We start from the raw sequence: 16542 nt of genomic DNA on the forward strand, positions 1-16542 counted from the left end.
CTAGGGCCCAGCTTATCACTCTCCAGGCGCCTCAAGTCCTGGTTGCCCTGGGCAACCTGACCCCTGCCCTACAAAGAAGGCCCAACTGCATTCTAGCCTGGTGTAGGAGGGAGATAGATCAGAGCTTCAAACCAGACACCAGTCTAAATGTGTCCTGACATAATTGACTATCCTGCTATAATCACAGAGAAAACCCCCACAATTCTTCTTATGGTCATTGGTCCTCATTCTCGAACGGACTTACAAGAAAAGTTACGAGCAAATTTCATCATAACTCCACGTACAAGCTTTTCAGGGCGATTTTGGCATTCTCAAATGGTTCCTTTTCTGGGATTCACTTGTAGCTAAGAGCAGAATTTACAAGCATGGAAGAGCAGTCGTATGGTAATATGTCTTAAATATGTGTTATCTCCAGGGTATAGCTCTTCGTAAAGTGCTGCTCCAGAACTACCTGTTCCCCAACAAGAAGAACAGCCCTAAGACTGACCTGGCTGATCTAGGTTCTGGAGGTATGTTATATGTTAATATATATGACCCTAAAACTGACCTGGCTGATCTAGGGTCTGTCTAACCTTGCACGGTAGCTAGCTTTGCAAGATCACAAGATGACGTGCAAATCCAACTTGTCAGTTATGTGCTTGTGCCCACCACAAAAAGTCCTTTGATGAGCTACTGGCAGCTACGGGCAAAGATACTCTGCCAAGTATTCCAATGTCTCAAAGGATCTGGTGGGTCAGGTTATGAGTAGGGATGCTCGATATTGGCTTTTTTACCGATACCGATATACCGATATTGACCGATACCGATATATGCAGGGTTTCCCGCCCCAAAAAATGGAATAATTTCAGGTAATTAACATTACATATCTCTTGTTGTGGAATTAACACAACATTATGCATACTTTTGACATTAAATAAAATCTGAATTTGTTCTTACTTGCTTGCCTGGGTAAATAAAGGTTATAGAAATGTAAAAAAAAATTAAATTAAAACCGATACAGATATTTTCCGATATCACATTTTAATGCCGATATCGGCCGATAATATCGGACATCCCTAGTTATGAGTATTCAGCCAGGTGGGGTAATGTTCCTCATCAAAATACTTGTGCAAACCAAGGAATAGTTTTAGATCCAAGCAGTATTTTAATTAGAAGAACCAAAAAGCCACCTTCATACCTGGGACTACTACTATAAAGATAGCTGTAACTATATACTACAATAAAGATAGCTAACTATATACTACAATACAGATAGCTGTAACTATATACTACAATAAAGATAGCTGTAACTATATACTACTTTGAAGATAGCTGTAACTATATACTACTATAAAGATAGCTGTAACTATATACTACAATAAAGATAGCTGTAACTATATACTACTATAAAGAAAGCTGTAACTATATACTACTATAAAGATAGCTGTTCCTATATACTACTATAAAGAAAGCTGTAACTATATACTACTATAAAGATAGTTGTAACTATATACTACAATAAAGATAGCTGTTCCTATATACTACTATAAAGATAGCTGTTCCTATATACTACTATAAAGAAAGCTGTAACTATATACTACTATAAAGATAGCTGTAACTATATACTACTATAAACTTTAAGATAGCTGCTCCTATATACTACTATAAAGAAAGCTGTAACTATATACTACTATAAAGATAGCTGTTCCTATATACTTGTCGAGTCTGCAACCTTTGAAACCCGATCGGTAATAAGATTTAAAAATAAGTAAAGAATGAAACACTTTTGAGGTAGTTTATTATATAAAAATGAATGAACAAGGTATAAAAGTGAATAAGATATAATAGGTGAAATAAGCAAAATACTAGTTCTTTGAACACAGAGTGATATGACCGGCCGGCCAAAGCGTGTGCTCCTAATGAAAAAAAGTGGCCTCCTCCCCTTCATCCGTTTCCTTATCTTCCCTCTCCACGGCACATCATATAATTGGTGTGTGTGCGTGCGTGTGTGTTGGTGTGTGTGTTGGTGTGTGTGTGTTGGTGTGTGTGTGTGAGTGTGTGTGTGTGTGTGTGTCGGTGTGTGTGTGTTAGAGTGTGTGTGTGTGTGTGTTGTTAGAGTGTGTGTGTGTGTTGGTGTGTGTGTGTTAGAGTGTGTGTGTGTGTGAGTGTGTGTGTGAGTGTGTGTGTGTGTGTGTGTGTGTTGGTGTGTGTGTGGGATGTGTTTTGGGTGTGTGTGAGTTAAAGTGGGGGTCTGTTCTGAAAGGGAGGGAAAGAGATTTATATGTGTCTGTGTCTTATCGTTGGTACTTAAACTCTACCTGGCCCCGTCTTCTAATCGCGGGGTAATAATCCTAGTCAAGTCATAATTTAGTTACTTGTGGCATTTCGTGTCAAATTAATTGAGTTAAGGCTATATGTTCCAACGTTGTGTCTTGGGGGAATGAATGTGTCTTTTTCTTAGGTATTGCATCGTGTGTGTGTGAGTTTTTATGGTCACTGATCTTTGAGTGCTCTGTGGTGTGCCAGAGAGAGAGAAGCCAAGGGAACTAGGTTTTGCATGTCTTCTGCTATAATTCTACATGATTATACATGTAGAATGTCTCTGCTATAATTTCCATGATTATATATGTCATATTTCAACAGTCCCCCCTTCCCTACCTTCTAGGTAGGGAAAAAATGAAATAGAAGGGGGACCTTACGCAAAATCATCAACAAACAATCAAACAATAAAAAAAAAAACACACCGGCTGACCCAATCCACACCGTAAAAAGCACAAGAGTTGGTAGAGAAATGGCACAATCATCAACCTCTCCACCTATCACATCAAACAGAGTCTCTGCATGTGGCCAAAAACCTCCAGAGACAATCCACGGCCTAGAATGTACGGCCTATTAATGAACACACATGAATAATAACTTGCTTAATACTATGACATAATTGGAGGATAAAAGGCACACATCGTCCCATAGTCCCGCTATTATGGTAACGGCCCTTGGCGCAGCTCACAGCACATCAGACTCACTGTGAGTTGTCAAACATAACATAACAGTGTAGAATAAAAACAACCCAAATCAGGGTGTAGGGCGTCAAAAGGCCCCTTAAAAAACAGAAAAATACAAAAAAATGAAACTCCACCGCCGTCCGACGTCCGCGATGGATCTCAGCACATCTCTGGACATATTTCTAACCACAATGTTCAACGTATGGGATGAACACTAACACATCAGACTTGTACGTAACCTAGTAGGGCTTGTGGAGTGTGACCACATACATTTGGGGGCCCAGAGGAGAGAGAGAACTTGGTGCGGTATAGAGAGATGAGAGAGAGAGTAGAGTAGGAGACAGAACAGGCTAAAGTCCTATAACATGAGGCCCCTTCTCTGGTTTGTATGGGATGACCAACACTAATACATTAGACCTGCACGTAACCTAGTTGGGCTTGTGGAGTGTGACCACATACATTTGGGGGCCCAGAGGAGAGAGAGAATTTGGTGCGGTAGAGAGAGATGAGAGAGAGGGTAGAGTAGGAGACAGAACAGGTTAGAGTCCCATAACACGAGGCGTCTTCTCCCGGTATCAGGTACAGGAGAGTCTGTGTTATCCGGTGAGGAGAGACTAGGCACAGCTTCCTCCCATTATCTGGATATCACGATCTGGTAACACGTGGCAACGGACAGTCCAGAGGCCTCTCAGTCCTCCTCGTCCTGTACAGTCAGAGAGTAAAGAGGGAACGAAGCAGAGGGGACAGTGGGAGGAGGGGCCGGAGTAGAGAACGGGGGGAATGGGGCAGAGGGGACACTGGGAGGAGGGGCTGGAGTGGGGAACGGAGGGAATGGGGCAGAGGGGACACTGGGAGGAGGGGCTGGAGTGGGGAACGGAGGGAATGGGGCAGAGGGGACAGCAGGGGGGGGGGGGTATACGGTGGGGTATACGGCCTGTACACGGGGCATACGGTCTGAGACATACGGGAGAGTGGCAGATTTGAAGGGACTTTGCATAGAATTAGGGAGATATACACGAGCATGCACAGAATCAGGGAGATTTCCATGGGCATCTAGTGCTCCTGGTGTAGGATACAGAGAAACGTAGCTCCCGCGATCGTCCTCCGCAACCTCAGCGAGTGCCCATCTGGCTCGCCGCCTTCCTTTAACAGCGGAAAGAAGGAGGAATCCTTCTCCTTGGAAAGTGCAGTAGTAATTAGCCGGTTGGTCAATGAACGGAGACAGGGGATGCAACAACATCCTACCAAGACAAGAACAGAACCGGCAACAGCGAGGGACATAAACATACTGACAAACATAGACTTGTACCGACCAAACCACCTCTCCATCGCTCCACCGAAAGGGTCTGCTGCACCACTGTTCCGCTTAAGCTCATGACTCAAGGTCGTTAAGCCTAACAAGGCCTTGGTCACTGAGCCGTCAGGACTAGTGTTGTTTGGAGGAATGTGCAGCATAAGGCCCCGAACATGGAACAGATCCCGCCCCTCTCAGCCATTAACATGTCCAACGCCATCCTATTCTGGAGTGTCATGAGGCTGGTAGTGGAGAGCTGCTCCGCCACCCCCTCAAAAGCCTCCCTTGTGTAATTTATAAATCGCTGCTGATTGTAGAACACGTAGTTCAACCAATCTAGGTTCTTATTAATTGTGGGCCAAACAAAAATAGATTCAAACCCTGCGGCCACTGTGTTCCTGGCCTTGAACTCGTCGGGGACCCCCCTTGGTACGCCTATGGAATCAAGATAAACGCTACCGTCAAAGGAGCCTTTAGGGGCCCTACGCCTGCTACGGCGAGGGCTGGGGCGGAGTACCCTCTCCCCTGCCGCTGTGTTCTTTAATTCCTCAGCAGTATAGGGGATAGCATAAAAGGGCAAAACCAGCTGAACAGGGGCACATACACCTGACCATCTATCGGGGAGAATGGAGTAGAGTATGTCTGTACCGCAATACCACCAGACATCCGTCCTGGCGTAGCGCATCTTTGACAAGTCTCCTGTTGTACTCAGTGTTGACACTGTGTTGCGTGTCACATGTCTTTATCTCCCCCACTGCTTTGCCTCCTCTGTCCCTCCTGGTGATACACGTGTACGCCCCCAGATAGGGAGTAAACGGGGGAGCAATGGGGACAACTTCAACGGGGGGAAAGAGTTTAGTGAGTGCGGTGCAATTGGGTTTAACAACGATCTTAGTGAGGAACATGTCCAGTAGACACATGAAACCTCTGGGGTCCTCCCGCATGCTCACAGGAAAGGGGACTGTGCCCAACGAGGGCCTGGCTGATGCACAGATTACACATTCAGACACGTCGTTCAGTTTTGCAGTGAACAGCATCCATCTTAACCACATATTTGGCTCAGTATATCCTGTCTCTATGGCTATGGTGTCTTCTACCGAACCCATACGAACATATGTGACTTGTGGCTGCTCAGTGGCTAATGGTCTGGGTCGGACTCCCTCTACTAGGGGGGGGTGGGGTGTTCGGGGGCCCTATCACCAGTCTAAATGGTCCTGTGAAATCGGGATATCCCACACCCGGAATACCTACGACCAGATCAACGGCATCCCCCACCTGTGCATTTACGAGGGTGATAAGAATGGGGTTACATGAACCTACTTTACAGCTGGGTGGGGGTTGTCCGTTGATCACAGTCAGTCTGTCTTTAAGCGAGCGCCCAGACTCGTCTAATCTCATCTTTGGATCCTGCGTGCGGCCATGGTCCCTGCTCCCCTTAGTGTCCCAAGCTGAGTCTGTGGGGGAACGGCATGGAAGAGCATGGGAAACACAGATGCGTTTATTCAACTGGGAGTATGTAGCATGATTTCCTCTACAGCCAGCCAATATACAAGCGTCAATCAACACTGTTGATGTCTTCCCTTCCTCAAACCTGACGTCCATAATGTATCTGGCCTTTCTAACACCGCGTCTCTGGGCGTAGTCACGGGAAGCGGGTTCTTTGATAGTCTGCTGCACTGCATGGGGGTTGGATGAGAAACAATAGCAGAACAGACCAAGGGTAAAAACTAACAGACATCCTATCACCAGACTGATCCTAAGAAATTTTTTCATTTTTAGACGCCATTTCCATTTTTTAGGAGGTATCTTATTCCGTAACAAAGTACAGCAAGTAGTAAGGAAAACACTGTGATTGCCAGACTACCCACCACTACCCTACTCAGTTTTACAGAGATATGGCGTACTTCAGTAATGTTTTCAACTGTGTTCTGATGTTGTATTTGGTGAGAAGAAGGGGATGTTATATTAAGGATGTCGTCAAGCGTGTTTTGTCCTATATCAGACAGAATGTCATCTGATATTGCTGATTCTAATAGATCAGGTAGCCAGATTCTCATTACTCTCTTGTTCCAGCACGGCCAAATCGTGTCTAACCTCTTCAAGTTTCCGAGAGGGTTCCTGTGCAGGTACACAATGTGTGAGGTGGTGCCAATTAGCTCCTGTTTTACTTTTTACCTTCAGAGCGTGCGAGGTAGCTTCCACTACCAGGGCAGGCTCTTTCCACCTAGGGTCAGTCCACTTTCTTTTGTGCACTTTGACCCTTACCCAGTCACCAGGTTTAACAGGAGTCTGTTCCGGTGTCTCCTCGGCTGGCTCTGCGTTCTGGACCTGTGAAGACAAGACTCGAGTGATTTTAGTGAGAGCCCTAATATAGTCTTCCACCTCAATGTCCCATATGTTCAACGCTGGACCAACACCCCCCTCTCTGGGTGGGCCTGGCATTGGTCTACCTGTCATTAGTTCATGGGGAGAAAGGTGAGTTCTCCCACTCTGGGAAGATCTCATGGACATTAGCGCAAGGGGAAGTGCATCCACCCACTTCATCTTAGTCCCATGACAGGCCTTGGCAATTTTCCTCTTCAAAGTTTGGTTTGCTCGTTCTACAAGGCCCTGTGAGGCCGGATGATAAACCGCCCCAAATTTGTGCCCTATGCCTAGCTGCTTTTCCACTATTGCCAGCTTGTGACTGGTAAAATGAGTGCCATTGTCACTCCGGACCAAGGTCGGGAGCCCATGACGGGGGACAAACTCGTTTCTTAGCCACTTAACAACTGTGGCCGCATCCTCTTTCCTACAGGGGATGGCTTCTACCCATCAGGTGAACCTGTCCACTGCAACCAAAATGTACCTATATCCACGTACAACATTCTCAGCTCCCATATCTGTGAAGTCTATGCAGATTTCTTTAAAAGGCGCATCTGGGACAGGGAACCTACCCATAGGACACTTGTAGGTCCTCTTTACATTAAAGGCGTTGCAGGTGTGGCAGTCTGCAATGAAGTTCTCCACTATCTCTTTGAAATATGGGTGCCACCAATGCGTCTCTGCCTCTTTAGTAGTTCTCAGTCTGCCCACATGGGTGGGGCCATGTGCCTGCTTTATGATCAGTTGACACAGTTTAGCTGGTGCCACTAGGCGGCCATCATGTGCTCTCCAAATCCCATCAACACATGTAGCTCCCTTTCTCAGCCACTGGTTCTGTTCATATGGACCAGCCTGTTGCTGCAGCTCCCTGATTGAATCCTCTGTCAACTCCAGCTCCTCCGCCTCACGTAAACACATCATCCGACTTTGTACCCTGCCACAAATGTTGCTGCCTTATCTGCTGCATCATTCCCCTTAGCAATAAATGTGTCTGAACTCTGATGACCTTTACACTTCATGACCCCCACCTCCAGGGGAAGGAGGACTGCTGCCAAGAGATCCCTAAGTGCTTTTGCATGTTTTATTGGTGTGCCTTGAGAGGTAATAAACCCCCGCCTAATCCATTGTGGGCCATCTACGTGCACAGCCATGTGGCCATATGCAGAGTCAGTGAAGATGTTTACCCTCTGACCCCGTGCCAGTTCCAATGCTCTTGTCAATGCTATTATTTCAGCCAGTTGAGCAGACGCTGGCTGAGGAATGATGGCAGACTCTATAGTCACATTTTTAGAGTCTCTCTGTTCTACCACGGCATAAGAAGCAATATTCCCATTCTCACCCCTGTAGCAGCACCCATTGATTGATTGATTGATTGAAAAGTTTATTAACAGATTGCAGAATGGGTACAGTACAGTACAGCTCAATACATACAATTGTTAAGGGGATGCAGACCAGAGAAATACTTTCGTCTTGTTTACATCAGGGTCCCCCATTTTCAATTCATCATAACATATATGACATACAGATAGACAGTACTGCTACATCTATACATTTATGACATATCAGATTTGCAAATACAGTACTGTTTGTGATACAAAAGTGTCCAGAAAAGGAGTGTATATACATTTGGCGTAGAAACTGTACATTGGAGGAGGTTGGTTGGGTGGGGTTGGGTGGGTTGGGTGAGGGCTGTACATTGGAGGTGGGGGGGGGGGGGGTTGGGTAGGGGACACACACACATTTTACACTGTGCATTGGAATATTGACAAAGCCTTACTTGGTCATTTACTGTACAACTAGGTTAGGACATTTGTAGGGGCCAGTTTCGAATTGCAGTCTCACGTAGGTGTTTTTTGAGAGTGTTTTTGAAAGTGGGTAGTGATTCACATTCCTTTACAGCTTTAGGTAGGGCGTTCCACATTGATGTGGCATAATTGCGAAACGTGTTTAGTCCCTTGTTTGAGCCGAATCTGGGTTTTACATGATTTGTGGAGCTCCCTCTGGTGTTGTGATCGTGGTATTCACTGACCTTTGGGAAGTATTTTGACATGTACATGGGTACCTTGGTCGCGTAGTGTATCTTGTAGACCAGGCCCATTGCAAGTTGCTGTACTCTGTCGTCTACTCTAAGCCATCCTAGGTTGTCAAAGTGGGCAGGGGTGAGGTGGGTTCTAGGAGTCAGGTCAAGTAGTAGTCTGACTAGCTTGTTTTGAGATGTTTGTAATTTGTTTTTTAGTGCCTTTGAGGTGCTTTGGTACCATGAGGTGCAAGCATAGTCGTAGTACCCTTGAATGAGTGCTCCTGCTAGAGTCTTCAGGGTATTCTTGTTTACCAGAGAGGAGATCCGGTACAAGAATCGCGTTCGTTGGTTGACTTTTTTTATTACATTGGATGCCATTTTGTCACAGGAAAGATTAGCCTCTAGGATGGAACCCAGGTAGGTAATTTCATCTTTCCTTGTGATAATATTGTCACCCACTGTAACCGAGAAGCCGTCGGTCTTGCTGAGTTTGTTATTTGAACCGAAGAGAATGGACTCTGTTTTGCCCATGTGTAATGATAGTTTGTTGTCGGCGAGCCATATGCAGATTTTGCCTAGTTCCGAGCTGAGGGCTTTTTCAACCCATCACAAAAGAGAACCATATCTGGCTCTGGTATCGGTTCCTCCCGCAGATCTGACCTGATCTTTAAATCACGCTCCGCTATATAGCTGCAGTCATGTGGCTCATGATCATCAGAGGCTAATCCTGAAGCCATGTTAGCTTTTCCGGTCTCGTAGCTAATGTGTGGCTGTGTGAGGGACTCTGAAATCCTGATCTTTCTGACAGGTGAGAATGCAAAAGCTTTAGAGCTCAAAAATGCAACTACACCGTGTGTGGTGTTCACCTTCAGGGCGTGACACATGACTACATGAGCTGTCTTTTCAATAGCTCTGGCCAGTGCAGCCAGGTGCCTGGTGCATCCCGTCTGACCTAGCTCTATGTTGTCGAGCTTTGAGCTGTGGTATGTCATCACCCTCCTCTCTCCCCTTTGTTTCTGATACAAGACACCATTCACTACCCCTCCTACTTCAGAAACATCAAGGTAGAATGGTTGTGTATAGTCTGGTGTGCACAAATGCGCAGCTTGTGCCAGCGCCTGCTTGGTCTGAGTGAAGGCCTCTTCGCCCTCCCTTGTCCATTCCAGTTCTGCTGTGAGGTTTCTATTCCCTACTTCAGCAATCATGTCTCTGAGTGGTTGAGTTAGAGTCACATAGTCTGGCACGTAAGTCCTACTGTACCCAGTGAGGCCCAAGAAGGCCAACATCTGTTGCACTGTCCTCGGTTTACCGTGTGAGAGTATAGATGTTCTCTGTGATGAAGTCAACGTCAGGCTGTTAGCTGAGATGAGTCGTCCTAAGAAGGTGACAGTCTTTCTCGCTATTTGTGTCTTTTCTCGCTTCACTTTGTATCCTACCTCGGCGAGTAGTGTCAGTAGGTCAGTGGTGGCTTTCAACCAGGCCTCAGCCGTAGGCGAGGCCAGGATTAAATCGTCTACATACATGATCAAATTGACCCCTTCAGGAAGCTGTAAGGTGTCCAGGTCCCTCTTTAGGGCCTGATTGAATAGCCCAGGGCTGTCCTTATAGCCCTGTTGTAGGTGAGTTGACTGCCTCCATAGGTAAAGGCAAACATATCTTGTACTTTTGGGTCGAGGGGTAAGCAGAAAAATGCATTTGCTAGATCAATGACTGTGAAGTGGGTGTGTGATGGATTGATGTTCTGTAGTGCCACATATGGGTCAGGTACAGGAATGTTTTCTGTCGTTGTTGCGTTGTTGACCTCTCTTAAGTCATGGACCATTCTCCACCCCTTGTCCCCTGCCTTGGGTACTGGTAGGATAGGTGTGTTCCATGGGGATGTGGTGTATCTTAGAACCCCGACCTCCAGGAGCCCCTCGATAGTGTCTCTTATCCCAACAACAAAATAATGTCAGATGTCTGTATTGTCTCAGTGTGGCCTTCTTTGTCTTGCTCCCAGGCCTGTTGATACTCCTCATCAGTCCTCCTAAGATAGTTGTATGTCGAGTGTAGGGGATCTGACGGGGGCCTATACGCCCCTAGGGTATTTATCCATGGTTTCCACATCATATAATGTCTCTGTATTTCAGGCGTGTCAACCTCAGTAGTAAGCAGCCTACTCCAATAGACCTGAGTGATTTCCTGTTGGGTGTCAATTGTTCCTAACATTAATATCCTGTGTCCATAGTGGCGAGTGATGAGAGCGTTGTCATGACTTCCCGGGAGTCGCAAAATGATACCATCAGAAGTACAGAAAATGACAGCTCCTAACTTAACTAGGAGGTCTCTGCCCATTAGATTGACTGGGCACTGTGGCGCGTGGAGGAATGAGTGATTTAGGGTTTGACTGCCTATTCGTGTGACCAATGGGGTAGTATATTTCTGTTCATCTGCTTTACCCGAAAATCCAACCGTTCTGAGAGTATGAGAGGACAGCGGTGGGACTTTACCCCTGAGACTGTTAAGGACAGAAACTGTAGCCCCCGTATCCACCATTAGTTGGATGTCCTCTCCCTCAATTAGACAGGTGACCATTGGTTCATGAAGTGTTTCACCCGTGGCTGGACCCTCTGGGCCTCTTCATTGTTGGTCATTACCCCATGCAGCCATAGGCAACTGCGTAGCATTGGGTGGCATTGGACCATACTGTGGTTGTGTGTACTGATGCGGAACTTGCTGCTGACCAGGGTATGCAGGAGGAGTCCAGTAGGGGGAAGGTGGCTGACCTGCCTGCATGTTCGGCAGACCCATGTTTGATTGATAGCCGCGCAAACCCCCTCTTTCTCTGGGGCCAAAGGGTCTCTGGTTTCCCCTGGTGGTTCCCCGTTGGTTGTGACCCCAACAGTTCCGGGCCCAATGACCCCGCATTCCACAGAGATAGCAGGCATCATCCCGCTGCTGCTGCCCGCCTCTCCCCTGTCTGGGCATGCCCCCCCCCCCCATACATTGGATATTGCATGGGGTTGGGCCATTGTTGTTGTGTCATCACATTTCCACCAGGCGCAACTGCCATCTCCGCCTCTTGAGGCTCTTGTTTCAAGGCGGACCCCAATACCATCTGTCTCCTCTCTTTCTTCCCTTGATTTCGCTCACTGTCCTTCTCCGCAACTTGAAACTTTAATAATCTCTTAGCCAGATTCTTCATCTCTTCCTCACTCTCCCCTTGTGCCTTCTGGTTTCTAATGTCATAATGTATGAGAAATGCCCTCCATTCCTCATCAGTTTTCGTGTCCAACCCCACGATATCGTCCAATTTGATACGGACCGGTTCTGGGAGAGCTTTAACTACGGCACTCCTCCACACCATTATTGTGGCCTCTGTTTCGTCATACCTCTCCCCTGTACACTCCAACCAAACATCCTCACACCGTTTAAGAAAGGTGTGAATGTCCTCATTTGATTCCTTTTTCAGGCTGGCCAGTGCAGTGAGTGTCCGATTAGTAGGATATCGGTCCCTCACTGCTGCCCAATAGCGTGGTCTATGAATGTTGAAGTCCTCCTGGTCTTGATTCATACTGCATTGAGCGAGCAGATCGGTCTGCCTAGCAGGCAATCGCCCTTCTATTCTTCCCATCAACGCCCGGAGGTCACCTAAGCACAGGCGATCTCCTGCTGTGTATTTTTCAAGTTCCATTACCCACTTTTGACCACCCTTGGTTAAGGGGGGCAATTTGGCCACTAGGGAGTCCATGTCTCTGTGACTCCATGGCTGATAATAGGCCTGTCCTGTAGGGCTAGTCATCAGTGGGAATTGAGTGGAGAATTGCCCATCCCCCCTTTCTCCCTTCTGGTCTTTGCCACTCGTGGGTATTGCAAGGGAGTCATAACCTTGATGCTGGATCAGCATTTCTCCTCCGCTAATGTCGTATATACCCCCTTCGTTTCACCCCCCCTCGCCTGCATCTTCAGTCTTCCCTTTATCACACTGATCTTTTCCACTTCTCTCGTCTCATGGTGCTCCTCTTCTTGCCTGTTAATCCCCATAACAGGGCTGTAGCCCGTCCTTCTGTCTGGCAGACATTCTGCATCCCCTGCTTCACTTTCCTCATCTAGAGACACTCTGCTACTGCACGCTGTGCTCCGTTTATCTTTAGCCCAGGGTAAAGTTGTGTCAGAGGACCCCCCTTGTCTGGTTCTGCCATAGCGGTTGCCGAGGTCTGTTAACAGGTGTGGGGCATTACGTGTAATCCTGTCAACCTGTTCAACTAAGTGTGTCAATGTACGGCCACTCTCCATCTCAGCCACATCTAGGACCCCCGAGGTGATGTGTATCACTGGGTCTTGAATCATCTCCAGACCAGCAGGGGCTCTGTGCGGTGCGTACGCGGGGGGATTTGTGCTATACAGTTCGGGGGCCTGTGCTGCTGCCGGGGAAAGAGGGAGGCTAGGATAGAGCAAGGAGGTCAAAGAGCCGGTCTCTAAAGGTGAGGGGATTAAGTCAACTCGTGGAAGTATCGGAGCTTGTTCCACTGTCAGTACTTTATGAATGGTGGAATTGGCCTGGGCCTGTGTATTGAGTCTGTCCAGCTCATCTATGTCCTTAAACACAGGGCCCACTGCCATTTGAGTAGGTATTGCGTATTTGAAGTGGAGGAAGAGAGAGGAGACTCTTGTCATACGCCGCTCAGCCTTGTCCAGAGCGGCCTTGGCCTGCCCCATTCTGTGTCTCCCCGCCTTTTCCCATTCTATGGTTTTGACAGTTAATTCCCCTTTCTCATAGTCCAGTATTTCTTGTCTATGTGTCCTCGTAAGGGCAAGTTCGTCATCTTTTGGAAGTACATTTCTTGTTTGCCAGGTAGATATCAATTTGTCCATTTGTTTTTTGACCTTCTTTCTATTTTGAGGCTCAGTTGTCGCATCAAGCCTCAAATTCACCTTTTCTATAAGCTGGCCTGTCGTTTGTTGCTCTATATCAGTCATGATTTCACTGTGAATCAGCCGTAAAAATAGGAAAAAAAATATTTAGTATTTATATAAAGAAGTGAGTGCTGGGGGGGGCAAAAGAAAGATCTGTGTGTGGGTGTGTGTGTGTGTGTATGTGTGTAAAGTGGGGGATGTTTTTTTTTGGGTGTGTGTGTGTGTGTGTATGTGTGTATGTGTGTGTGTGTGTGTGAAGTGGGGAATGTGTTTTGGGTGTGTGTGTGTGTATGTGTGTGTGTGAAGTGGGGAATATGTTTTGGGTGTGTGTGTATGTGTGTGTATGCGTGTATGAGTGTGTGTGTGTGAAGTGGGGAATGTGTTTTGGGTGTGTGTGTGTATGTGTGTACGTGTGTATGTGTGTGTGTGTGTGTGTGTGTGAAGTGGGGAATGTGTTTTGGGTGTGTATGTGTGTACGTGTGTGTGTGTGTGAAAAAAGAAAGGAAAAAAGGGCGGGAAACTGTGATTTTCTGCTGGGGTAAAATAGAGGGAGAGAGATTCACCCTGACCAAGCAGCTGGACACAATGATTCAACTGTATTTCAATTTGTTTTGTTTTGTTAATCGATTTAGCATCAATCAGCCAAATGTGGTATTCCAATCAATAATGGGATTCAGTGTAGCATATTAAATGTACTACATATACCGTCTAGACTGGTAGGGAAGGGGGGACTGTTGAAATATGACATATATAATCATGGAAATTATAGCAGAGACATTCTACATGTATAATCATGTAGAATTATAGCAGAAGACATGCAAAACCTAGTTCCCTTGGCTTCTCTCTCTCTGGCACACCACAGAGCACTCAAAGATCCTTATCAGTGACCATAAAAACTCACACACACACGATGCAATACCTAAGACAAAGACACATTCATTCCCCCAAGACACAACGTTGGAACATATAGCCTTAACTCAATTAATTTGACACGAAATGCCACAAGTAACTAAATTATGACTTGACTAGGATTACCCCGCGATTAGAAGACGGGGCCAGGTAGAGTTTAAGTACCAACGATAAGACACAGACACATATAAATCTCTTTCCCTCCCTTTCAGAACAGACCCCCACTTTAACTCACACACACCCAAAACACATCCCACACACACACCAACACACACACACACTCACACACACACACTCACACACACACACACACTCTAACACACACACACCAACACACACACACTCTAACAACACACACACACACACACACACACACTCTAACACACACACACCAACACACACACACTCACACACACACACACACACCAACACACACACACCAACACACACACACACCAACACACACGCACGCACACACACCAATTATATGATGTGCCGTGGAGAGGGAAGATAAGGAAACGGAGGAAGGGGAGGATGCCACTTTTTTTCATTAGGAGCACACGCTTTGGCCGGCCGGTCATATCACTCTGTGTTCAAAGAACTAGTATTTTGCTTATTTCACCTATTATATCTTATTCACTTTTATACCTTGTTCATTCATTTTTATATAATAAACTACCTCAAAAGTGTTTCATTCTTTACTTATTTTTAAATCTTATTACCGATCGGGTTTCAAAGGTTGCAGACTCGACAAGAAAGCTGTAACTATATACTACTATAAAGATAGCTGTAACTATATACTACTATAAATATAGCTGTTCCTATATACTACTATAAAGATAGCTGTAACTATATACTACAATAAAGATAGCTGTTTCTATATACTACTATAAAGAAAGCTGTAACTATATACTACTATAAAGATAGCTGTAACTATATACTACAATAAAGATAGCTGTTCCTATATACTACTATAAAGAAAGCTGTAACTATATACTACTATAAAGATAGCTGTAACTATATAAAAATATACAAATTATTTAGTAGTTCCCACCACAACCATGTCTCTGTGTGTGTGTATTTGTAATTGTTTATGTATTTGTGTATGCATTCTTTTATTTATATATGTATGTGTATGTATTTGTGTATCTATGTCTCTGTGTATATGTGACTCGGCACCGTCTCGTCGGTTTCGGGGAGAAATGGGGCTATTTTTTGTTTTGTTTTTGACGATTGCATACCCAAAGTAATTTGCGATTAATTATACTTGATACTGTATACTTATAGCACATGCATGAGTCTGGTCTCTTTTGAAAGGTAACATTCTGAAGTTTCTTACACACGTCGCGGCACTTTGCACTCGTCTGCCGGCTCCGGGCTGCTTTTTTTTTTTCCGCAGATCATCCAATACACCGGTCGAAAGTTGAACTTGCCACCTTTCGATCTATTTGGACTTTGGACCTGTACTACATAGCTTCTACTGTACATTTCAGCTGGAACTTAAAAACAGGCATCTGGCAACCATTAAACAGAAATGTGAGTCCACACAACTTTGACTTCAGTGTGTTCAAACCTCTATTTCATTAGCACTTAACGTGATTTTTGAAGATACCAGACTCATGCATGTGCGATAAGTATAAAGTATAATAAATTGCAAATTACTTTGGGTATGCAATCGTCCAAAACAAAAACTAAAATAGCCCCGTTTTTGCCCGATGCTTAAGAGGTTAAGTGTTATTAGCGAAATATGAGCTTATAAAAATCTCTGCGTATTGCACCGGACGATTTAGATGCGATGACAGAAAGCCGTTATGAAATTGTTGTAGTCCTAAGAAAGAGGAGACCCAGGGCTTTCGATGGACGTCTAAATTTCAAATATTGATGTGGAAATCGTGTTTATATCTCACAGGTCGAACTAACCTCAACGTTATTGCCATAAAATACAACGTATATTTTTTCTTGCCATAATAAAGTAATTTATAGGCCTGATATTCTATTCTATATTCATGTGTCTGGATGGCAAAATTCAGTACTGTATCTACAAAAAAAACTGTAAATCATCTGCCCTTTGTTCATTT

At 45.4% G+C, this 16542-nt stretch overlaps 1 protein-coding gene across 1 annotated transcript in view; it reads left to right on the forward strand.

The window, feature by feature from the left end:
* The window catches only part of LOC311244008 (inositol 1,4,5-trisphosphate-gated calcium channel ITPR3-like), a 122329-nt gene that overhangs the window by 54667 nt on the left and 51120 nt on the right, over positions 1-16542 (forward strand). The window contains exon 22 of the mRNA XM_084333417.1: positions 416-509. Within this exon, the coding sequence (XP_084189543.1) occupies positions 416-509 (94 nt within the window). The remainder of the gene's footprint in view (positions 1-415; positions 510-16542) is intronic.

Source organism: Notolepis coatsorum (assembly GCF_963971535.1).
Source record: "Notolepis coatsorum genome assembly, chromosome: 17".
Classification (NCBI taxonomy): Eukaryota; Metazoa; Chordata; class Actinopteri; order Aulopiformes; family Paralepididae; genus Notolepis; species Notolepis coatsorum.